Here is a 27,234-nt window from a genome sequence, read left to right on the forward strand (position 1 = left end):
GTTGTCATATATTCTACTTGTAATTTAAAATGATCGCCGAAGCATTTCCTACAGAGGAGAACATATATGACTAAAGCATGTACAAGAATTCGACGAAGCCGCTGGTATTGCGATTTTCGACAAATTTATGCTAACTTAGATGATGATCTGACATCTGAAATAATCAAAAATGGGTTAGTATTACGAAGTTGGTTTATCCAATCTGTTAATCTTTACAAATCTTTGCATTACACTAGAATATTCTAATTAAATTTATAACAAGACCTCAATAGAAGGCTCTCATAATCATAGAGGTTGTTTTGTTTATTTTACGTTCTCTGTCCTTATTCTCGTCATTTCTTTTTTTTGTGTTTCGTTTTATTCTAACTAATAATATTCAGTGAATAATGTATTCTTAGTAATTTCTATACCCATGTTGTAGTGCAGTTTATCATGTAATATTCTAAAATATTTGCATATACTTGTAACATTATTTGTGTTCACCATTATAATTAATTTCTCTCAGTCCCGATAACAGTTGTTCTCAGTTTTGTATGGTCGTTTAATCTTTGCTTAAACGCAGTGGTTTCCATATTTTAATGGTTGAATTGATGAGTTGATTTAAGCTAGACCATATTTGTTTGCTCTTAGTTCCGTGTTTGCTTGTTGATAAACTGTTATCAAGATAAGACACAGCTCTCAGCTGTCATTTGCACTATTGTATGTCATAATCATTCTTTGTTATTAATACAGGGAGCTTTTTTCAGACTTACAGACGTTATGAGCCCCATAGATATCTCATGAGTTGAGTTTTGTAACTAATGCATGTCTGTTCATCAATAATGGACCTCTTTCTAGACAAACCGCTGTTTTATGAGCTTTGTTTTCGCGCGTAACTCAATTGTGCAAGTAGACCCTTCGACAGATTTCACAGAGGTATTACTATCAAATGCAATAGTTTCTGGTGTTTTATTCTTAACATGACAAAATGAAAGCATTTGGGTGGAACCATGACTTATGGACGAACCAGTCAGATTTAGGATAACACGTCTCATATTTTGGCGCGAAATTCATTCGCCCATTTATCTAAATGGCATCTTGGCATTTTAGCTGATGTCAGTTCGTAATGCAAACCGTAAATCTAATTCCTAACCCTAACCATCAACTGTAAATCATAATTCCAATTCCTCTGACTGCTTTATAACCCTCATTTAGCCCTAGTAAGTAGGTGGACATTCCCAAGATCACTTTAGCGTTGCTCATAGGTTGCCCATAAATCATAGTCTCACAAGCATTTTGATCAATATTGTTTGTTAGCAGACAGCATATTTCGCAATTAGATTTCCTGATATATTTGGGCAAATCTATACAATTAGGCAGAAACAAGTCAGTTTTCGTTTAATTATTATATTTCTCATCAATAATCTACAAAAAGCTACAATATTTATGATTAATCTACATTCTTTCGAAACAGTGAAGAAAATACACATACACTAATTCCTATTCAATCATACTGTTGATTACTAACGTTTGATAGTCTTACCACAATTTACATTTCTTCAAAGGATTCATTGGTGAACCAATTGGACAGTGATATGCTTTAGCAAATTCTTCACTATTTGACAAAGCACCTATCAGCCTGAAAGATTATAAAGAGAGAAATCAACACGATATATTTGTAAATAATGAAACTATTCGACCTAAATTCTAATTTTGTATAAAGATTACACACCTAAATATCCTATGTCCAGTCCTTAACACCAAGTAAATATACACTAATGAGTGGTCTTGTTTTTAAGAACTGGTAGTTTTTCAGTGCTTTCTAGCGTTTCGAAGTTTGACAATCCATGATCAAATGCAACCTCACATGAAACTCATATTTAGAAACATATTCAAATTAAACATATCTCCATGAGCACGATGATAGTAATGATTACAATAGCCTCATTCAGAGATCAATTATGACTAGCAGTGGAATCCAAAACGCATGAACTGTCCTAATATCTAAGTGGATAACGCGATGGTGTTGGAAGCGACTGGTACTGAGATTGAGTCTCGGAGTGTACATCAATTTTGGGATGCAGATTCATCCAGATGACGATTCCGAAATAGGATGAAACGCGCGTCACGGATTTCAATGCTAGCCACACCCATATCTGCTAATAATGCGTGGGACTAATAGTGATATCGAGGCAATGAGCACAGGATGAACACACTCCAATAAGAGACTGATCAATTGCTGTCCTAAAAATCAATGGAGAGATTCAAACAAGCGATACAAAAATGAATTTACAGCTTTATTCACTATGTCAAATTTTGTTGCCGTGACGAAGTCTCTGGATCAGTTGCACAACGTCACTTATTTTCAGTATAGAGGGTTTTTGACTAGTTTAGGTGCCTTAACTATCCTCTTTTTAATCGGATATGTCAGTATATACGTTCTTTGTTTTGCCAGAGGTTAGACATGGGGAAAAGGATCACAAGTGCAGAGTTTCAGTTTGAGATTTGGCGCATATTGAATCGCTCTAGTTTGTAAGTCAGCCATACAGTTATTACTCGGACTAAATAAGTCTAAAACAACAAGGTTTATTACGATAACTGAACAGTTATAAAACAGGTGGGCCAAATGTTATTGTGCGTGGTCAACTAAATTAAGTGACTTGACAATGATTTTCAAGTAAATCGATTTATGTAAATGGTCAGAAATGCTATTTCTGCATTCAAAATTACAGATCTATTTCTTGAAATAATAGGGTACTTGAGATTAAAATACCTTCTGGCTGATTTTGATAGAATTCATAACTAATGTCATAGTGTTACTAACTGTCAGTTTTATTCGAATTTTATTTTTGATATTTATAATGTTACTTGACTTCCGAAAAAACAACCATTAAAATCGTACTTAGTTTACACATAAATTCAACAGTGCTTAAACCATTGTTGGTGTTATCACTCACCAGAAGTGTGGAATTAATTGCACCATAAGCATTCGGTTGCATACAAATTGTAACATTAAACAGTCATAAAACATGCCTGAAAAGTTCCGAAGCTTACCTATATCGAGGTAGAATGTGATTAATGTTATATTTGTGGTACTGACGTGAATTCTTATGTACACGGCCACATAAAGTCTATATATTTTAATTGAACACAGAATACAAAATAGCATGTGACCAACAATCGCATTTTTAAATTACCATGTTATGATATTATATTTGTTAAAATTCACATTACTAGTTATATAATCAACTAGGCATCATTTTTAAAATGATAGCTACACTGTTGATTGTATTATTTGCCTCAATAATCAGTACGTTGCTTAAAACACATTTTGAATGAAAGTATGTAAGAGATAAACATATTTCAAAAGACAGAAAACGCTTTTACTTCTGTTACCAACGAAGAACCATTCCACTTTACAATGATAACGATTTTAAAGTATCCACGAAACGGGATACCCAGGCTTGGTAGATAGCGAAAGTGGAAAATTTAGGCTCACTGGTACTTCATTTGATCCACTACTAATAATAGTCTACAAAAATATTGTTATATTTTGCATCAGTGAATAATTTCATTAGAAACATTTTATGATTCTCCTAGTAATTATCAGGCCAAATAACTGATTGAAATGATTTCGAATCACTTCCACGGATTATTAAATACAACGTTGATCATTATTAAAGCTCAAAGCTAATGAAAAAGAATTTCTTCATAATTGTTAAATCCACATATAAAAGCTGTGCTCAAAATCGGAGTGTATAAATACTTTTAGAGGAACATTTCTTCAATGGTTAACTTCATTCAAGAGAGAGTTAACTAAAGGACTGTTATTCAGGAGAACACAAATTTTGTAAATGCTTAACGAGCATTCAATGAAAAGGGAAAAAAGTGTGCTTACAACGCAGTTTCTTAAGTGAACATGAAAGTCTTAGGCTTATATTTGTGAAGTGCATATAGTAGGTAGGTTGACATTTTACAACTTGATAATTTTACACGATCGGTTCGTATGTCTCTCCACATTCATTTAATGATTTCAAACAAACAGAACATTTGATAGAATGTTATTAATATATATTTGTCTATTCACTTGACACTGATTTAACCATGCTAATTTTGATTTCGTTTTCCATTGAACTAAATATTCTGATTGAATACTATTTTCTAATCAACCTTTTGTTAATTTGATTATCTTATTTATTTTTTGCTAACTGAAAAAGCAGTTTAAAATAAATTGTGAAACATTTGAAATTCTAATTTAAATCTATCAATTTATCACAAATACACCATGATTTTATCATTACAAACTTGTACTGTCTTCTTCGTATCATATTTGAATAGTTTTGGATTTTTCACATACTAATCACTTGTAAAACCTTAGTTATGCACGTAAATTTTAATAATTCCCACCTTGAATGTTGTACACAAATAAGGGAACATATTGACCAACTTGCCTGTGCAAATCTCAGGAAAAATAATCTATCGGAAGCTAAGATTTCGCTTGAATTTTGAACACGTTGTCTATTTTGCAATTTCCGGTGTGTCTGAAAAGTAGTTGGAACAGTCACATGAGATATTTATCATTCATGACTAAAGTATTGACAATATCATACAAACAGTCAATCAGTGTTAACATTAATTTCAGTTGTAATTTAGTTCAATTAGATTTCTTTCACCTACTTGTGTTTATCTAAAATTTTGCTCGGATAACTAACTCATTTATCGTTATCAAATAATAAATTACTGGTGGATTGTATGACAATTAAGATTTCGAATGATTTGAAATATATATGTAGATGAGAGAGGTGATTTCCGACAGTGAATAGTATCAGACAATTGTTAGCTTTGAGACTGGTTTTCAGTGTTGTAATTAGGAGCCTGATCTATGAAGTTGGGTATGTTCGGAGTAAGGTGATCACAGAATGGTGATATCGGATTACTACCATACAAAATCATAAACTGGCTGGATTTGAGAATCGGTCTATTACTCAACAATTCTAATCCTCATTGGAGAAAACAGATGAAGGAATTTCCTATTTCAAAAGGGAACGCTGAGAAACATTCAATTTCTGCTTCTGAAACTAATAACTCGTGATCATATGCGTGTTTCAGACTGTTCATACTGTGAACGTGTGTTCCAATCTACCTATCTGGAATTTGATATGAGTATTAAGTTTTACGGTCACACAATCAAACCTTATGTCTTGTAGAATGACACTACATCGCCATATGATATTTACATTTAATTTATTCACATACATTGTACATTATTTTCAATCCTCCATTGTCAGCCAAAATTTCATTCCGCGTCCCAATTCTATCGCTCTAAATAAGTTGAATTTAGAGAAAATGAGGAATATTTATCAAGGTTTATAACGAATTAAACTGATCATTTTATTTTGTTCTATTTACTACAACTGAAGAGACCATTCGGAATCTCAGGGATTCACTGGACTCATAAATAAGTTTTCAAGATGAAAAAGCCTATTCTGCTAGAACTATTCACAGTTTAATTGTTGCATGATCGAACAGATTATTTCAGAAAACATCAATGGATTTGTACTAAAAATACATGAATCGGTATTAAATATCACAATATTTAATGATTATTTCAACCACAAAGCAGCATGTATCGAATTATGAATTAGGCAGTTCTCACTCTACTGTATGCTCGCCTACAATGTTGATTTTTATTTCAATCAATTAATTTGCACTTAATATAAATGATTTCTTGCAGACACGATAATTATTCTGCAGCAGCAGTTAAACAACACTGGTAGTGTTTTACTTTCAATAAGCCATTCTCACTCACAAATAGTAACTTTGTAACTCTTACTACTGTCCTTAACTCAGCCACTTTTATTTGGAAGGCTCTTCTGAAAATTGTGAACTATATTATCACTTACCTTCATTGAGTAGGATTTGAATTTTCAGTATCTTGAAACTTGTTTTCTGTTCAAGTTATTCGTAATAGCGCTTACCAAGCCCCAACAAAACATGGAAATTACTAATTTATTTCTCATGCTTGTAAACATTAACACGATTTGAATGAATCTGTTCCGCGATAATATACACATGGATTACCGTGCTCAATCATATCTATTGCGATAGATATTCCAGATCAGCTCTGGTTGGATGAAAACAGGTAACATGCGAACTTTCCTATGCGTGTCACGAACCTAGAAAAATTGACTTCGTCGAGGAAAAGTTATAACTTTGAAATGAATTCCTCAAGTAATCATTTCGTTTGGAAAGAGGTTATGTATTTTTAAAACTCTAGGTAAAACTTTAACTAAAATGCTCAGAATATTGGGTGGAGGTGGAAGAATTCGGAAACTTGCATGAATATTTCACTTTACTCAATCGTCCCTTCTGAAACTAGTGTTTTTCTCTAGGTAATTATGTGAACCATTTATGTAAATGGTAATTATCAGTATGAAGGCTTATTGTTCTGAAACACTTACCTTTTCAAACGAATCAGAATGGTTTTTGTAATGAGATCGTAGACAATCTGTTTGCCTCATATTTGCAATCAATCCTGCATAAGAATCTTTACCTGATCGTTGATTCCCATTGATATCCTCGAGAACACCTTATATTTATATAGAAATAAGTAAATAGATTCAAACCTGATTCATTTTCATTTACAATGTGTTATTGAATGACATTGGAAAAGTTTATTATTTGTGGGAATTTCTTCCTCTTCTTGTAGAGTTATGAATTGTTTATACCTGCATTATAGTACTATTAGTAGTACATTTATTCGTCATTCAAAGTTAGAAATCTACATTCACCGACAGTGTTCTCTATTTAATGACGTCTCTGAGCGTCAGTTTGTGTGAATTGGTAAATCCATTTTAATATAAATACACAGTGAATGATGTTCTAGTTAATACTCGATACACGAACTTATGTTAGATGTACACATTTGTTAAAAATGTTTTGGTTGTCTGATGCAACGTCCAAGCATAGCTAAATATTTTCTTATCTTCAGGTTGACGTTGATATGACTCATAGAATGCTAACTTGAATGTACATATATGTTAAGTGAAAATTCAAGATCCATGATCACAATAAATGTGGTGAGAAAGATAATAGTGCAATTACAATTCGATCAAATGTTTAGTGCAAAAATTAGGATGAATGCGAATTGAATGAATCATGTACTGGGGAAATTATTATTGATGTTTAACCAATAGTAATTAAATTAATACTAATGCTAGTACTACTACTATTACACTTGACTACAAAAGGTCGTAAGTAAAATGGTCAAATTAGGTCATTCAATAGCTCAGATTACTATTGATTAATTGGCCTTGAGGTTGGCCAATAGAGGAAGAGCGGTTGAAGATATTTATTTTGTACATAGAACTCCGGTTTTTCTATCTGGATGACTACTACTTGAACCGTTTGAAGGACAAGCTTTGGCAAAAAATTATTGACACTATAAATAATTGAAAAGGATTGGGTTATACTGGCACCATGACCAGTTTGTACTAAATGAGTTTGTATCGAGCTGTCCACTTTCTTCACTAGAACTTTGATTAGCCACGCTGGGAGGTGTTCGCGAACACGAATATATAAGGTTTTAGAACTCCGACCAATATAACTTGCTCCATAGGAACTGATAAATACGAAATGAGGTGGTCGTTCTAGGTAATTCATCTTTTAGCTTCAGTGTCACCACTAGGCGCGTAGAAAATAGTGATCGTAGTTCTCCGGCGTTGGAAGTTTTCGTATTGCCCTGCGTGATCTGTGGGTTAATATTTCGCTAGCCGCATCCCCTCTGAATTGCAGGCTCATGAATATGGATTTCTTATTCACCTTTTGTATTTTGTCTATTCTCACTTTCGTGATCATATATTTAATTATAAACTTTCTAGGGTAACTGTTCTCCCTGAGGGTTTTATGCAAGGTGTTTAGCTCATCTTCAAGTATATCCGTAAAACATATGGTGCGTATTCTGTAATTAAGGGTTTTGATCAGGTTCCGTGTGTACTGTAGAGGTACAAAGCTAAGGTGATGCGTATGCTGCTCAGTTCGGGTATTTTTTTCTGCTTAAGTTCCACTCTCTTAGTTAAGAGGGCGTCTAAAAAGGCTATTCGACCATTACTCTCTTCTTCAGATGTAAACTAAATGGCTAAATGCAGTTCATTGAAGTGTCTAAGAACCTCTTGCTGTGATGTATTATCTTTACAGAAGATGAATGTGTCATCCACATATCTACAGTAGAATGTGAATTTTTGAATAATCTTTTTTAGTGGATAATTTTCTAGTTTGGCTAGAAAAATATCAGTTAGTATAGGGCCTAGTGTTGATCACATTGCAACACCATCTGTTTGTCTATATACTTCTCCGCTGAACTTGAAATTCAGATTTATGGTGCATTTGAGTAATGACTCTTTTACGACATTAATACGAACTGTAGTTTCAGTTTCATTTTCAATCAGTTGTTCATCTATATATTCTACGGTCTCTATGAGTGGGACATTTGTGAGTAATGATGTTACATCCAAAGACATCATCTTTAGTCCCGAAGTATTTGCATTTTTGATTTTGTCAGCGAATCGGAATACATCCTTAACACTATGTTTTACAACTACTTGAAATAGATTATATAGCTACCAAACCACTTAAGTGTGGTAGGTGGACCAATCAGTTTGCAAAATCACATAAACTCATGCTGTTCAGTGAAAACGGCGATAAAGATGTATTGTTCTTAATGCTTCGTAGTTGAATTGCCGACGAAATTGAAAGTAACACAAATTTAATGCGTCTTATAAAATAAGAGGTCAGTCCGATCAGGGCATATTGTGAGTGTCGAAAAACAATCAAGAGGTCAAATCTCTTTGTTGTGGAATATTGGATATAAAAATAAGGTTAGGAAGAATGTCATCGATCTTTCGGTTTTAGATGAATATTATCTAACTGCTCTGAAAACATTTAACCTCAAGTTATCGGAGGTGATGGTATTTTATTGATCAAAATATAAAACAGGATAATTGCTTGTGCGTATACTACAATATAAAATACTCTCAGGCAAATTACCTATAAGATCTATAGCATGTAAAAGTTCATGGGCGATAATCCAACCCAATCCATTGTATCTGGTGAATAAATCTTCATCCTTTTCATAAAATGGTGGTTGCATCAATCCGGCAAAAATATATATGCGGTTTAAATTTTTCAAATAGTAGGCCTCAGGTAAATAAGTTGGTGAATCACGTAGCGACCTAATTATTCAAAAATGAATACAAACATCACATAATAAATAATGTAGCGTCAAACCTCAGATTGGTAATCAGTGCATCAGTGTGTTTAAAACAATTAGTCCCTCTGATAAATTTAGATCATGTAATGAGAAGACGAAGTCTATCAGAATTATGTGATATATTTGCGCAGTACATTTATATATGTGATCAGACTGTTCGAAATGTATTGCTCAAATATATCACATAATTCTGGTAAACTTCGTCTTCTCATTGCATTATCGAAATGCATCAATATGTCTAAACACGTTAGTAAAACTAAACTATAACACTGAAATATCAAGTAGTCATGATAATTTACAAATGTAAACCATGATTGGAATAACATATTTTAGCGAATATAGTGTTATATACTTGTGGTCTTATTACTATCAAATGGTTGTTTAAAGTACCACTCATTAATGTGGAATATCTTATGATTGATACAAGCTACCATTTCACTGGTTACCAAATATAATCCATTACATGCCTTTTAATATCTGGTAGTTTGTTTCACTAGAAAGATGTTTGCATTATTATGTGCAATTTACATTGATCCATCTTGAATAACAGAGATATTTCTATAATGAGTCGTAAATCTTCGTTATTACAGAACAATAATGCGAGTGAATTTTCTATAATGAAATAGTACATTAACTAAAGACATGTTTAACGCAGTATTGAGATTGGATGAATAAGTGAATATTAGTTATTTGAGACATAAGTATTCAGACAGTTTCAGAATTAGTCATTTTGTCAACTTTTAACTATACATCAATAGCTGCATTAAATATGTTTGATGGATGTAAGTATAGTCAGTTCAAGTGGGATTTCCTCACTAACATTCTTAATGCAATCTACACTGTTAATCAGTATTTGGTAATTTATGTTTCTAAGTTATTTGTTTTTGAATGTTTTCTCACTACGTTTTTATTATTTGTTTCTCTTGACCAAAGACAATCACTTGTTTTCGTTTGCTGACTCGCCATTTTAACTTACATTGCATTCTGAAAGTGAAGTTTTGTGGTTGTCATCAAAATTATCGGATGACCATGTTTAATCATCATTCGTTATGCGTCGGTGTTTTATTAACATGATTGTAGAACGATTTAGTTCACAATACTCAATAGAGTTATAATGTGTAGATCAAACGTCTGCATATTTACACTTGGACAGTCTATTTTCGTGAAACAGCACTATGTAAAACGGTCAGCAACGCGAAGAAATTGTCTTCTTTAATTAGTTCTTTATCAGGCCTCTACACTAACAAAAATGTTTTACAAATGAGTGAACAGTTGATACTAATTAGGTGGTGGTGAATCAATTAACCAGTAAAATAATCACTTAATTACACAACGTTTGGAAAATGTAAATGAAAACAAAAGTGAATTTTCATAACCACTCAATTATTACAAGCAGTTACATAAGAGTAGGAACAAGACTCAAAATACAAGTGTTTTCCGTTAACAGTGAGATTAATGGTAAGCAATTGGTAGGATGAATTCGGTGGAAATTATATAATAAGATTACCAAACAGGTTACTTAAGATTAGCACTAGAAATTAAAGTCTTCACAAAATCGATGTTCAGAAAATTCTAAAAGAGAATGAAAGGTTTTCAAACATGTCATATTATTTAAGTAGAAGATCAGGGTAGATTCAAGGGATGTATAACTTTTTTTCTGTGCACAAAGGTTAGGATTTTCTCCGTGTATTTCTATGGCTTCTACTGTAAGAATCAGATTCTCGAACCATAGGGTAAATCAGGTGGGATTCTATAAATAATTCTAAACGCTGAACTTTTATTTATATGATGGGTGGGCGAGGAAAATAGTGATCGGTTGTTTACCTAGACAGACTAGTAGATGGCCTGACAGCTATTAGACGTGTTTTATGTTTTCCTACCCGTTTTCTTTTGGTTATTATTATTGTCGGTTGTTGACGTCGGAATATGCTCACGTTATAGTCAAGCCAATCACCTATTCTTGATTACAGTTGTGTTGATGTCCTGTAGAAAAGACACTGGCGGGGTATATAGTGTAAATTTTCATGTAAGACAAATCAGTTTCCATTGGTGTTAAGGTGAAGAGTGGGCATTATTTCACTATTTGGTGATCAGTGTCAACTAGATGCATCAATATAGATACTCTTCTTGATTTATGGCCAAAATACAAACAAAGTTTTAAACCACATAATGTTGAATAGAAAAATGATGGCTTACGTTTTACCAGCTTTTTTAATGCTTCTTCTTAATTTCTCTGAATATATGGATTTTTGTGCATAATACTCATTTAAAACATGATCTTCAGCATTTATAGGATACTGAAATTTAAGAGTTAGAATGATGATGATGAATTTACGTAAGAAAAATTAAGTAAACTAAGTGAAAAACTCGATTTATCAAATGTCATTTAAATTTAGACTGGTGTAATTTATCTTCAGAAAGATATGACACCGTGTACGCGGATGTGTTCAATATTAATTTGATTATAATCACCAACTAACGTCATCTATAAAGCAGTTGAATCATGGAACAAAATCTTCAAGCTAAAAATAAGCTCTCGTTTCTGGTGTGCACTTGGAAAGTTGTAAACATGCGACAAATCATTTGTCATGTTATGTAATATGGTTTGCACTATTTCAAAGTAGTGTGAAGAGACGAATAATTCAGCTTTGAATATGTTCCGGTATCAAAAAGTTGTAAACACAGCCATTTAACGTGTACACAGTAAGATTAATAATTATCCTAATGAAAGAATTGTTTCGTTTTCATCAAACTCACTCCGTATATTTCTGAAAGATCTTCTCTTCTTTCTGATCCATTCACATTCGAGTATAAAATGAAAGCCTTGGTTTGGTTAATCTATAACATGTATTAAATTGTTACAAATATGTCATTCTGATTAAAAATTAAGCTAACCTTGTCCTTGAAAAAGTGTTTTGTACTGTCATCCAACCATGTGGCTTGCGTGACTGATTCAAATATAGAGCTTTTCATTTCTTCAACCAGTTGTTGAACCTTTAATTGAAAGATAGCAATCTAGTTGAGAATCGGGTCTCATCAGAGGTGCTTCAATTTTTACCACAAATATATTTTGATTTCAGTAAGCACTTATCGCAGTTAAGGTTTACACTGGTCTGTTCATTTAATATCTAATGCTTAACACTTACACCTGTCAACCCTCGTGGAGGAGCACAGGCCGTCCACTAGCTTGCTTCATCGAACTCTGACCTGAGCAAACCTGTCCAGTTGTTTCAAGTCGTTATTCATCCTTTTGATACCTGCTTCCAATTCCAGATACAGTGTGTCAATAAGTCTTACACTTTTCCGTTTTCCTTCAGAATCCCAAGTTAGGGGTCGCCTCATGATGCAGTTTGATGATTTTCACAGTGTACGTACTATCCACGTCCAACGTCTTTTCCCAATTTCTTCTTCAGCAGGAAGCTGGTTTTTTCTCTTCCAAATTAAACTGTTGCTGATGATATCCGGTCGACGGACATTCAGTATCTTGTGTAGACAACTGTTTATAAATACTTGTACCCTTTTGATGATAGTTGTAGTAAATCACGACGTTTTGACTCTTTACAGTAGAAGTGTATTGATGTTTGCATTGAAGCTTCTAACTACCACATCGGCTGACAATTGTCTTGGGTTCCGTATGTTCTTCAATTATAGAAATGCTGCTTTTGCTTTACCAGTTCACACTTTTAGGCCTACATTGGATTCTCCTTCTTCATGGATTATGCTACCCAGATACATGGAAGTTTCCACCTCTTCCAAAGCCTCCCCATCAAGTGTAATTGGGCTGGTGTTCTCTGTCTTGTAATTCGTGATCTTGCTTTTTCTTTATGTCAACTGAGGCCTAATGCTACAGAGACTGCTTCCACATTGGCTGGCTACACCAGCATTTGTTGGTGTGTACGGAGTGGACGAGCTAGTTGGTCGGCGAGGTCAAATTTACTAAGTGCGTCCAAGCCGTTCATTGTATTTCGTGCTTTCTATGAGGTATAGAGGTCTTCGTAATCCAGTTAAACACCTGTAAGTCCCCAACGCTACATCACTTTTAGATGTTTTTTGAACGGATTTCAAAATTGTATTTTTTGTTAATCAAACTAGCATATATACTTTCAACGAATAAAAATCTGCTGAGCGTGCATATGATTTAGTACAGTTCCCTCAACTGGCACACAGTTATGTTAACTTGAGAGGTAATTATGAGTAGAATATTCTTACATAAATATATCTTTATGCAAAATGTCAAGTGAACAACAGTAGCTGACTTTATGCAAAATGTTCGCTATTCACACCATGAAATATCTGTTGGTATTAATAACTTGACTTGAGTTGAATGGTACCTTTTCAGTGCTATGTAGTTGTCTGACAATAACTTCTGAAATATCTCTCCTTCAGTTTGTGGTTACTGGTTTCAGTGATTACTTCAACTTGAGGATCCGTATTGAACATGTACATGACTATCTGTATTAAACACGTAAATTATTATCAGTATTGAACAGCAATTTGTGTTGCTTGCTACTGTTAAACTCAGTAAGAAATCAATGACTGAAATTTTACTGAATATCAGTTACAGATCATAATGTAACACATATGATCGAAATTGGTTGACTTGTAGTTCTGCGCTTAGCCTGAGATATTAAATTAAAATTTACAGTGATAGGACGACTGTTTGACAAGCTGAACAAACCTCATTTCGGTGGTTTTGAGTGATGCGAGAAGTCAGGAAATGCTTTTCAAGTGTCCATGGAAAAACGATCTTTACTCGATCCATACAATAAGGTGAGAAGCATGTAGTATTGCCTAATCAAAACACAAAATATTGGAAAGCATTTTGTTAAAGAGATACATGGAGAGTTTATTGAATTTATGGTAAGTTGTTTTAAAAATGTGCATATGATATGTACGGTAATCAATTTACTAACTGAATTAAATCATGCAACTATAGAGTGATTCATCATATAACTGAGGATATCGGTGTAACTTGGCTCATAATAAAGATTTGATGATATTATATTCTTTACGTAACATTCATCATACTGGTGTATTTTATTAAGTCTATAGAATCTTCATCTTAATTCAACTTAAAAGCAGATCCGATTGAAGAGAGGACGCATTTCGTCTATTTGACTATCTACTACAAAACTAATTCTTAAGGATATTGTTAAAGCATGGCGCGCTCATTCGTGAACATGCATCAAACTAGACATAATTGTTAAAGATGCTGGTAATACGTTTGATGAATGAATTTTAACAAAATAACAATAATTATATAACATTTTTCAATTCACTTGGATTTGATTTATGTGCGGAATCAAAATTTTCCTGATTTAATAAACGAAGTTTCTGTTCCGCCAAAAAATTCAAAATAGCCAGGTTGTAGAGCGCACTTTGAGAAGATCATTGAAAATTGAAACAAAGCAAAACAATTATTATTGTTTGACTGCTTAGCAAATGTGATTATCATATTATATTGTCTGCCATAAACTTTAATAACAATCAGTTCTATGAAAAGAACAATATAAGTAAATTCACTTCTTCCGGTTTCATTCTCTACCATATCTCAACATAATTCCAAATGTTAGAAATGGATGACAGAATTGGTAGTCCAAATAAATGCTTTTTGTTTGAGCGAATTTGTCTTATTTGAAAATTTATTTGTGGATATTTGATTGTCACTTTACTGAGAGTATATGTAAGATTTTTAAATTCACTCAATAAGTAGTAAATAATCAAATTTCTGAGGAGCTAATATATTATGTCATATATTCGTGGGTTTTAATACCTTAAAGTGGGTTGCATTTCTGTTGGCTGTTTTATTCGGTTGACTTCAGACCATGTGATTGGATGGTCTAGTCCTCATGGGTTTATATCCGTAGATATAAGTTGGACTCGAGAAACATTTATTTCAGTTTGTGTCACTGTATACCAGGAGATATTGAATAGCTGGTTTAGTCTAACATGGACTGGTGAACAATAAAGACCGACGACCATACCAGTGATCAAAACCGGAACATCCATATTTCGCCAAAGATTCCCAACCATTCGAACAAATGGAATGATCCCTGACGACTCCCATTTTAAATGTACACTGATGAGGTGTCCGATACCATAACGAAACAATTATCAAGTTATCTTTATTATTCATTGGTACCCCAAACGAGAACGATTCCTGACAAACACAGCCTACAAATAAAATAATTTACCCGAAACCCCTTCGAATAATCTACCCAGATGTACTTAAAACGCCACTTCAGAAACATATTAAACGGTTTAACATATAGCCCATTCAAAATAAAACTAGTAAATTAATTCGTGAAAATAATTAAAGTACTTAGAATGCTTGTTGAACCCTCAATATATGCAGACTTTATTCGCTGTTTATAGAATTTTCATTATTTTAGGTCAAGCCAAAAAGATATTTACATTAAATAATCTGAGATTCTCAAGGAAGATTAATTCATCCATTACTGTTTGACGTATCTTATATAGGAAATAAAGTCTTCTCTCAGAATATGACAGACTTTACATTGCTTTCCACAATATGCATTACTGACGAAGACGTTATCCTTGGAAATTTCAAATTAAAAAGATTTCAATCCATTGTTTATAAGTGATCATCCAGCATTGTCATACTTGATCACTACTACTGTCTTTTGATTAATTCAAAAGCAAATAATCAAACAAAAATTCAATTTCAGCAATTACCTTTTGTCTTCATCTGTTTCCAATTGAATTTCATGGAATGCACAATAATATTGTAATGCATGTTTTTCTTCAACCTTTACTGGTAATTTATGGTAGCTTCTAAATCCAGTTTGATTGAACAATTTGTCAAACAAATAATCCCAATCGATCTAAACAGACAGTTTTGTAAATTATCAAAAGTTGCTTTCAACAAAGGGTTCAATTTCATCATTATGTTTGTGATAATGAAGAAATTTGACAACCCTCACCTACTAAGATGATGTAAAATATGTCTGATATTCGTAAATCAGTATTACTGAATCAGTACTCCAGTCAGTATAATGGTGAAATTGTCTACTTATCTAATATTCTAGACTTTTACTAAATTTTATGTTAGGTCCCACTACTGTCTGTATTGAATTCTATCGATCATGTTGTAATGCGGCTATCAGTCCAGGTGACTCGACAGTGTGTGCACGATATTGAGATGTAAGCTCGTTTGACGTTAGTTTAGAAAGTGTGTAAAGCATGGTTTAACTGGTATATGTCTAGTTGATATGGGGAACCATTTATATACTTTTATATCACAAAGACATTCATTTTAGTTTGGTGTCACCGAATAGTCTATCAAAATGACTGGTTTCAACCTTTCCTCTTGTGGTTTATAAGCATCAGTAGCAGACTTTTTTAAATTCGTATGCAGTTTAAATCGATACAAATGAATTTACCGGTGGACAAATGGCCTTTAGTTCATCCATGCTAACCGTTTGGCTTTTTTTATAAGTTGAGGATGTTTGTGGATCCAAGAAAGCCTGAGAAATAAAACCAAGGCAACGATTAAATACATGAAAATAACCAAACTCTAATTTGTGCATGATACAAAACATAACATGCATTTATTGGTGAAGTGAGAATTTTGTAAAGCATGGAAACGGAATTTCTCAACTAATGAGTGTTTTAAATATCTTGTTTAAGTGTTATTAAGTAACATTAAATAGTAATACATTAGTTGCATTTTCAACTGCTTGTGATTAACGTGTAGGTAGGTTGAAATAGGTTTTCACAACTAGCGTTTGATTATTTCTGTCAGAAACATTTCAAGAGACTTCGGTTGGTATATAAAGAAACTGAATATGATATTTTAATATTTCTACATGGATTCCATCGAGTGAGTTTCCCTTACGTAAGTGATTTTATTGTACCTACTGCAAATAGAGTAATTTTTGGAAGATATTTTTCATTACTGTTATGAGAACCAACCAGTGAACCTTTCGATTTGAAACGATAAAAACCTACGAAATACATTTTATCATCGCTAATATCACTTTCTTGTGAGCGGAACGCCCACTGACCTGAAAAAGCCAGATGAAACATAAATCCTAGGGTTTGGTGGTTACGTATACTCAGTAGTCAGTGTACTCTCAGGTGGATGAGGGGATAATTTACTGAGCGGAATGACTACTGCTGATGAACCGTAGTAGATTTGAGGTTAGCATGATATCTGTTCACTTTTCAAGTAGCGTATACGTTTCGGTATGCTAATATCGAACCTAGTACATTCAAATTTCTTGGTGAGTAGGTTATGTTCATAGTACTGAGTTTGGTCTACGCTTCAAACTTTCAAGAATCATTTACTGTTGAGTCATCATTTATTTTCATTAGTAACAACTGTCTGATTGAGGTAATACAACTTTCAGTTCACAGTCATATATTGTGTTTAGTGAATAAAGGACTCATAACTTGTTATCAATTTATATTTCTGTGTAATACAACTCGACATTCATGTGGAATGTATAACTTACAACATGTAATATTCAGCATCGCTTATTAGAAAGTAAGTCATAACAAACATTAAGCAACTCACATTAACTAGGCGGTCAAATAACTGAAAAGTACGTGCAAGCTTTGTGTTCTGTGACATATTCAGATTTAGTGAAATAACTGACTTATAAAACATGATCTTCAGGTCTAGCACTCCATCCTATTTGCAAGAAGAAATGCAACATATTATGTTATGAAAAGAGGATACAAGGTTGCATTTATTGTAAAGGTGATAATCAAAACATAATCGAACTTTGATGACACATTTGTAATACATAAGTGATTTGTCATGCTTATCTTGAAAACTATAATTTCTGAAATTTTCGATTGTTGTATGTATATAACTGCCTAATAATTATAAGTTTAAAATAAAGAATCAGTTCCATGTAACTATTTTGTTCAGAGTGGCCATATCTGTTTTCTCTGAATAAATAAGCGTGTTATCAAATCCAATCAGTATTGTATCACCCAGTTTAACCCTTGACAGTGAATAAGGTACTGATACTATTTAATGTAAAGTACTTTGTTTCGTGTGATCTCGTACACTGAGAGTTGTATGTTTTGGTTCTGCAACTCTTATGATCCCTGTGGATAACATCACCATCATCTATTTCGGACAGACATTCAGTAAAATAGATGATTTTAGGAGATGATTTAAAACTTATTACACATGTAACCAACTAAAACATCCATACAAATCTCATTGTTTGTGGATGATTGGTTTGTAGATTTTGTTGACTTGCTGTGCTTTTGGATTACACTGAAACGCATTTTCCGTTTAATGTTAGACTATGCGACAAGTTGAACATTTTCGTATAAACTGAATTATTTAATCCATTGTTCTCTGTCTACCAAAATATCACTCTATTATAATTCTCTGACATTCTTAGGACGTTTCCATACTTGTATGTATGCTTTCATAATAGTGATAGCAATTAGTGTCATTTCACTGCTTGTTAACTCTTATACAAGTACAAGCATTAGCGGCATCCACTTTGTCTGATGTACTTCATCTCACAGTTGGTGCAACCTATTTTGTAGCTGACATTTAATTTATTAATCTCACCTCTCTATCGTTTAGATTTGTGTAAAATCAAATGAAGTATGTTGAGTTGTTAGTGAATTTGCGTAGGGTGATTTCTAGAATATCGGTCACAGAAAATACTTTGACTGAAATGTTGTAAAATTATGTGAGATTTTGGAGGTGGCCTGGTTTTTATTGCGCCAAATATTCTTTTTTCTGTGTTTGTAATAACTAAGATCATCTTAATTTAATTTAGGAATTTTTGGCTCTCTGAATATTTCACTTGCATTAAGTCTCAATTCGTCAGACTTTCAATTTCCTACTCAGTGTGAAACCGAAAAACATGCTATTTGAATATCATAAAATAATCCGTGTTACGATTTGTGAATTTCTGTGAACGGAAATATAGTACAGTCAGATTATTGACATTCATTGAATGTGTTTCGTGAATGGTAATAAATAATACAACGGACAATGAATTATGTTCCGGATCAGTAAATTTAACATTGAGAGTAATATAATCTGTAAATTACCTTCTCCAAGAGATTTTGATCTGAAGTTAGCTGACCTGGATAGATCTGATAGAAGTAAAATTATATTAGAATTCATACAGATTGATAAAAATGTAATACTATAAGGAAACGTCTGAGTTTATCAACATCCAAAATATTATGAAACACATAGAGGAACACAGTTCCAAAAAACATTTGGAAGGAGACTGGGAAAGTGAGAGTATACAGCATAATGGTTAGCATTTATCAAATAACAAAACTTTCAGCCTAAAATACTCAAAAGACTAACTGGTTTCCCAGATCGTTTACAGATATTCAGATGCTATCCGAATTTTACCATATTCATACATATTTTAATAGTCGGGTATAAATTTAATGAATATTTGCATGCACTATCTACTTCTCAAACGCTTTGCTCTGTGGTATTTCTGAGTCATGGGAATTTCGAAATTGTTATATGTGAAACAGTGGTAAACTAAATAATGGTCAACTCGTTAGTAGTATAAGGTGTATTCTCGGAAGATGTTGTGGTAGTAAGGAATGAAATTAACGATAGATTCCATGGTGTGTTTCTAATTAAAAAAGAGGATTTATCCATCAATTTTCTAAGACGAAATCTACTTTCTTCGTTACAAATAAATAACGAAAGGCATTTTTAATCGACTACTTGATTATAAATTGTTTGTTTGATTCAAGTTTTTGAATTCGACAACCGGACATCGACTTAGTTTGCTGCGGAGTAATACAGAAGAAGTATTAATTACAACAAGAAACGCCTAATTATGTCTTCCTTTACAATAATTTTTTTCGGCGCTGTGACTTATTACTTCACTTTATGTGTTCGCTATTATAAAGTGTAAATAAAAAATTACAATGTTATACTGGAGTACTACACGCTTCCTTAACAACTGAAATATTAACACTAAATAATTGGACTGTTAATCACTATGAAGAATTTCTACTTAATAGTGTTGATTAAATGAACGGTGAGGTAATCAGTAACGGTTAACCGACATCTCGCACATTATATTTTGATGTTATGTTGTTGAAAATGACCATCATGATGCCGTATACCTTGTGTTAGTTGATACACGTCAACAAAACATTTTAGCTTTCATGATATCAGTGATTTTCCTTTTAAAGTTCGGACCAGTATATTACGATAAAATATTGCAAGAAAACCTGGAGATTCATAGTTCATGGTTTGCTTATCTCAACTATGTTTTATGATTTGTAGTCAGATAATATGTATTATCAGGTTACCATGGTATGATTTTTTGTTTTAGTAATACAGTCATACAATTAGATTGTTAAATTAAGGATGATGAGATTTGTTTTTCGTTAACATGTCACTGACGCAAAACAATCAATGAAAATCAAATTCGCAATACCCATTTAAAATTGATACACTGTTTTTTAAATAATCACTTATTGTTGGTTACAGCATCCTCATAAACAGCAAACCTCATACAATTTGATGTTCAAGTTATGTGATTCGGGAAACTAATCTGATAATTTAGCACTCGGGTTTCTAATTAATCAAACTATTTCGTTTAGTTGATATAGATAACCTACTGTAGTGTTGTTTCACTTGGCACTGTGGATCCATTGCCTTACTGGTTGACTATTATGGCTGAATGATCGCAGTGTCCTTACTAAGCTGGAATACTATGAAGAGTATTTATTATTTTGGTCAGTTAGATGGTGTTTAATTTTGTCATTTATTTATTACAGTCGAACTGCTATCCATAATATACTATGAAATCAACTTACTCGAATTGTTCGATCCTCTTCGTCGATATCCAATGAAAACAAGGGTGAATGCCCTGTTGTGCTTAACAGTGGTAGGTATAAATCAGTCAAACTCAAATTTAGAATATTTCTAGCACCATCAGCATTTGTCATATTTGTTGAAGGAGATGTCAATAAATCCCATTCACCAAATAGCATGGAAATTAACTGACGAAATTGATTTGCAACATGATTAGCGGAATCATGAGGACCTTTTAAACAAGCTTCGTAAAATTCGCGAGCAGTAAAAAGGTGTGGATCATCCAAGGCATATGACTTGTTAGCTTAATTTGAAAAAAGTCGATGTTTGTGAGAATTGTGATTAAGGAGTGAAATAATCAAATAGATTTACAAATCACATGAATAGAGACAATCTGGAACAAGTTACTCATAATATAAGTAAACGGAATATATCCACTGAGACACAAGGTAAGAATGATTGGTTCAACGAATTCATTTTCAAAGCTGTATAATCGCAAACGTGTACTTATTTTTCAAAATGATAATAATTACAATAATAGTGACAATAAAATTACGTTAATCATTGTAACGGTGAAGTAGAATAAACAACGGTATAAAAACGTTACTTTAATTAGGGGAGAAAAATAATGGTTTTATTGTTAAGGGCATGAATATTTATTATGAAGATGGATAGGGAAATTATATTTGGGAAAGAAAAGATCAGCATGATAAGATAATACTGTTGTTTTATTTACATCACTGTTACCATGTTTAACGGAATATTAATATCACTATTATTGTAATTATTATCATTTTGAAAAGTAAGTACACATTTGCGGTTGTACAGCTTTGAAAATGAATTCACCGAAAATAGGACCCTTCGTTGAACCAATCTTCCTTAACTTATAGCCTAGTCATGTCCATACAATTGTACGCCCAACAATCATAGTTATATTAAACTTATTCGAGTACTGTTGAATGTGAATTCTAGATCACCTGCTAAAAGTAATTGTGTATGAAAAGTGATTTAGAGAACATATATGCAGTAACTCGGTAGAAAGCCTACAGAATTCTGTGATTCGATTATGACTAATTTTATTCGTCTGATTTATCACACTCTATTACGAATGTTCGAATTAGGTATACAGTACTCTCTGATTTTCAACAATTGTCAGTCACAATTCTATTCTTGATGTAAATCCGTTAAATTCTTATTTACAAGTTGAAATCATGAGTCAATTGAAGCTAGACCACCATGGAAAACCTGGAAGCACTGGACGGCCGTTTCGTCTTGGTATGGGACTCCTCAGAAGTGCGTATCCACGACCCCGCACCTCGCGTGATTCGAACCCAGGACCGTCCAGTGCTTCCAGGTTTTCTATGGTGGTCCAGCTTCAATTAACTCATGATTTCAACTTGTGAAATTTCTAAAAATCTCCACAAAACCCATTCTGATAATAATAATCACCTGCTCACTAGTGACTGACTTCAGGAGATACTCCTGGAGTTCTAGTGAGAAGTCGTTACCAGTGGAGTTCAACCAGGTCTGTTCTGAGATAGGAACTCACTGAAGACAATGGTGTACGGTGGCGCAACTTCGTGGATTGGTTGAAGTTAGACATTAACACCATTGGATGCCGGCCGGCCCAGTGGTCTAGTTGGTTAAGCACCTGGCGCGAGACTGATAGGTCCTGGGTTCGGACATCGCGAGGTGCGGGTCGTGGATGCGCACTGCTGAGGAGTCCCACACCAGGACGAAACGGCCGTCCAGTGCTTCCAGGTTTTCCATGGTGGTCTAGCTTCAATTGACTCATGATTTCAACTTGTGAAATTTCTAAAATCTCCACAAAACCCATTCTGAAAATTCTTATTTAGTTGAAAAGTTCATCACTGCTCGTCAGGTGAATCTCGGCTACTTGAAGTGACTAGTTTCGTTTCAACCGTTTACATGATATCATTTCATATGAAAATAATAGGAGAATATAAATAAATACAACCAAATCATATTGTTAGTAATATGAAAATACTTGCCAATGATATTATAGAAGTAATGGTCAGTGGTAATTCCGGCCTTCTTAAAAGTGTTAATCTCCTGTTCCTTATTCGATACTGGATTGTTTCTCACCCATTCTGTGCAAGCGTAACGATCAAAATCATCACATGGATCCGTAGTACTCAAACGGGTGGCTACATTCTGACTTGTAGTCTCAGACAGTGATATTACTGTTAGAAAACAAAATAACGTCTTAATGGGACACTATTTGAGATTGAATAGAAAGATTTACATTATTACACAAATATATTTAAAAGTTAGTCTACCTTTACACAAATTGAACCTATCACTTTAGCTCACAAAATAACATCGGCACAAATTATTTTGATAACATGTATCAGTTCATACCGTGTAAAGAAATTCAATTCATCATGGTTTGTATTATCCTGTTGTTGGTATCTCGACTAAATCTTGGTCATTGTTAGTTGGAATATGTGGATCCGATGTTGAATGTCTTGATATCGACATTATTTCACGGGTTTATGTAGAGATGGGATGTCACTGACAGAGTAATCGAGGACGCGTGTTCAGGATCCTGCTGTTAGTCACAGTTCATATTATATAAAGAGATATTTTTGTGACATTATACAGGTCATCTTAATCATTTTGATTCGGGTTTTTCAGGTGGTTATGTTTATTCTTCACCAGTTCCACTCTATTCGCAAGCACAAATACAAAACGGTCAACGCAATGTAAAGTAAAAGTGATTTATTTATTCGTATTCCCATAATAATGAACAATCTCAATATTAAAAAAATTGAAGAAATTTGAAACAATTTGTGTTTAACCTCAAAGTTGGTGTTTTGATTACATCGTCTTCCATACACATGACATATGCTCTACGTTGACAGTCCATTTTCTAACTGGTATAGGCATCTTAGAGAATTGGTCCAGGTCCCATGTTCTAAGTCACACTGTTGCCTCAGTTTATACCATTTAAAGAGGTATTTTGTGTCAAATTTTGTTATGAATGTGATCTTTACTTCAACCAGATATAAAGGGGTCGTGAAATCCCAGTGCAAAATTGCACATTCGCCAAATTATGATCCACTGACATCTATAATTAATAGAGATTCTACACATATTGCTTCAAATAAATCTAAATCTGTCCTCTCATCTTTAAACAGATTATTATTTTTATACCATTAGTCCATTGTCGCATTACTAGAGACAAGTTCATACCGGTCTTGATCCACTTTTACGGTTCACAAACTGTTTTACGACAACATAATAAACTATCGAACTTTATTGACGACTAGGATATTCCAAATGCAATCTCTTCTTGACGGACATGTACAGCCAAAAGCATTAAAAACAATACACAATGTGTATTTGTGTTATTTTCTTATGAATGTTCCATTATGAATGTCAGACATTAAAACAGATTAGAACAGTTCATTCCCAAATCAGTTAAATGATCTGATTATCTATTGTACGTTGTCAGTGGAATATGGAATTTTAGTAGTTAGAGTTTACTTTTTCATTATCAACTAAGATACCACATATGATCGACAAGAGAATGTATTTACTTGATTTCTTATGACACAAAGGGGCTTATCCATTGACCATTTGACATCTCACTAACTACCTTCATGTCATCGAGGTAATCGTTGCAAAATAACAAAAACTGAAGTGCTGATTTAACTGGAGTGGATACAAACTGGGGGATATAAATTCTTGTTACACATGATTAGTGCACATATGCCATACAAATATGATAAATCGGTATCATAAAAAAATTACTTTTTTAACTAATCCCCCTACGAGTTACATCACATAGAAATAAAATGAATAGGTCAAAATCTATAATACGATTTTGCTAGTAGGTACACATACTCATGTTTGTGTTGTGAGATCGCAATACGAATGTCAAACAGTACAGGTTATATGAAATATCATTTATGTTTATTTTGTTTGGAAAACATAAATTCACAAAATCTTTTTCCATTCTACAAGTCCATTATGTCGCTTTTCCACATGTTTAATGCTTAATTACCTACGCATAAAGTGAATAAGAAATTAGAGAGAAAACTACAAGTATTGGAAACCTCGATTGCAATGACTGGAGAAGTATTCTGTTCATAGGATTGACTATGTTACACTGAACAATTAGGAGAGATTTAAATTCACCGTTATGTTTTGACTGCAACCAAATACCACTTATGTCATAAATATGAGACCTATTTGGATGTACATAGAATCTATTTCATTGTAATGCTCGAAAATTTTTTGCAATACCCAGCAGTAACGCAAATACTAGAATTTCATATTCAGTGAGCCCCGAAACTCCACAATTATTTGAATATTGTTGCATCTTGTTCCTCATCAAAAACAACTATATTTAACGACTATACTTTGGTATTTTGTGTTTGGTTTTCGTCTATACAACTAACGTCACATGTCTATGTTTCTTTTATTCAATTAATTAAATTTCCATATTTTCGAAATAAACTTATACTATCCATATGATCGTTCTTTCTAAAATTACCTCTCTATTACCTCGTTTTATATAACGACTCACCAAGCAATTCAGTTTTGTAAACAACATCTAAACATACTTCCATCCTAATGATGTTTGGTGAAAAGATAGCATGCACGTAAGTTTTTGCATATTCTGTGTTCAAAAACAATATTATATATGCCAACTGCAGACAACAAAAATTCTACACAAACTAACTTGCGATTCATTTTACAATAACTCAACATGCATTTTCATCGAGCTTTTATTTATCACAGTGTATATTGTCAATGCTGTGGTAGATTACACAATAACGTTATTGTTATTCAGTGCATTACAACATAGGTTTCAAGATAATGAGGATGGTATTTATGATACATGACTGTAAAGCAAGTATTAAAGTATGCTGAATGTTAAAACAGATATTCGCAAAAACTTAATTTCTACCTAGAACCGTACTGATGACGATTACATGAAAATTAGATTTATGAAATTTGCAAAAGAATAAAAAACAACGCAATTTACCATGACAACAGATGACGACAAGGTGGATCATCACTGAAATTGATGTGATTATTAAGACTAACTGAAATTGTTTAAATTTACCATATTGTATAGCGGTTTTCACTGTAAAGTATCGTTGATCAGTAGACATACTGTCTTGTGTAAAGTATCGTAGAATATTTTTTCTGTTGACACCTATTCTTCTTATTAAAAGAGTAACAATTGTCACTAAATATATACCAATTTACAAATTGAATTTCATAAAAGATTGGTTGATAATGATAATTATTATATTAATTTTTTGGTTGAAAACAAAGGAGATCTTATTAGGTCAAACGAAAGTGAAGTAAAGTTATGCAATTTAGTTAGCTGTACCCTGGATTATGTTTCTCAGAATTTAACCTTAATTAAACTTGACATTCATAAAAGATTTATAAGCTTGTGTTAAATACAACTATTTCTCAATTATTTTTAAAAACTATAACACTCTTAATTTTATTTGATCTTGATGAGGTGATGAATTGTAGAGAAATCTTACGGTTATAGACGAAAATATCTTCATGAAATAATTGTTAAATGTAAGGAAACGAGATGTTATATGAGTTTCATGTTGACTACTTGCTTTCTTTACCAATTCTATCCGATATAAAATGGACTTGATTTTTCTGAATAATTCATTTGATTCATATATGTACTGGTTTTAGTTCTTTAATCTTCCTTCTCTCTTTCTTCTTTGAATATTCTGATATGTCTTGTCAATTTTTTTTCCCAAATCCCCCTCGCCACTGATATGTCATGTTGTTTGAATGCCACTTGTTATGTTTGGTTGTCGTTGATTGTTGTGTCGTAAATGCTTATCACTTATACTCGAAACGAGGGACCTCCGCAATTCCCATAACGTGAAAGTAAGAATACAAAGACTGGTATAAGTAAAGATCTATTAACCCCCAAAACATGATGCTGACGACGACGACCTTAGTCGAAAATACACTCATTTGTATATTGACTGTACGCACATTTTGATTAGTAAGTATGATGAACTCACACATATAAAAAATACTCATAGTTATAGCAAATCAAATGCTGAGCATAGTTCATGTCAATTGAACACACGATAATCGTTTGTTATACAGAATAAAGTATCATACGAGACAATAAAACAAATAATACATTGAGTAATCATTACAT

General features: G+C 33.0%; 1 protein-coding gene across 1 annotated transcript; it reads right to left on the reverse strand.

The window, feature by feature from the left end:
- Positions 1 to 1,518: 1,518 nt before the first annotated feature.
- Positions 1,519 to 26,197, reverse strand: ECE1 (Endothelin-converting enzyme 1; the record flags this gene model as incomplete). The annotated part of the gene is made up of 13 exons (XM_051219183.1): positions 1,519 to 1,618; positions 4,387 to 4,520; positions 5,236 to 5,301; positions 6,441 to 6,568; positions 9,025 to 9,209; positions 15,944 to 16,092; positions 16,651 to 16,734; positions 17,787 to 17,903; positions 19,301 to 19,345; positions 21,053 to 21,354; positions 23,063 to 23,254; positions 26,068 to 26,100; positions 26,149 to 26,197. 13 exons carry the CDS (start codon positions 26,195 to 26,197, stop codon positions 1,519 to 1,521), a joined length of 1,584 nt encoding a protein of 527 aa, XP_051067826.1.
- Positions 26,198 to 27,234: the final 1,037 nt, after the last annotated feature.

The sequence above is a fragment of the Schistosoma haematobium genome, chromosome 2 (assembly GCF_000699445.3).
Source record: "Schistosoma haematobium chromosome 2, whole genome shotgun sequence".
Lineage (NCBI taxonomy): Eukaryota > Metazoa > Platyhelminthes > Trematoda > Strigeidida > Schistosomatidae > Schistosoma > Schistosoma haematobium.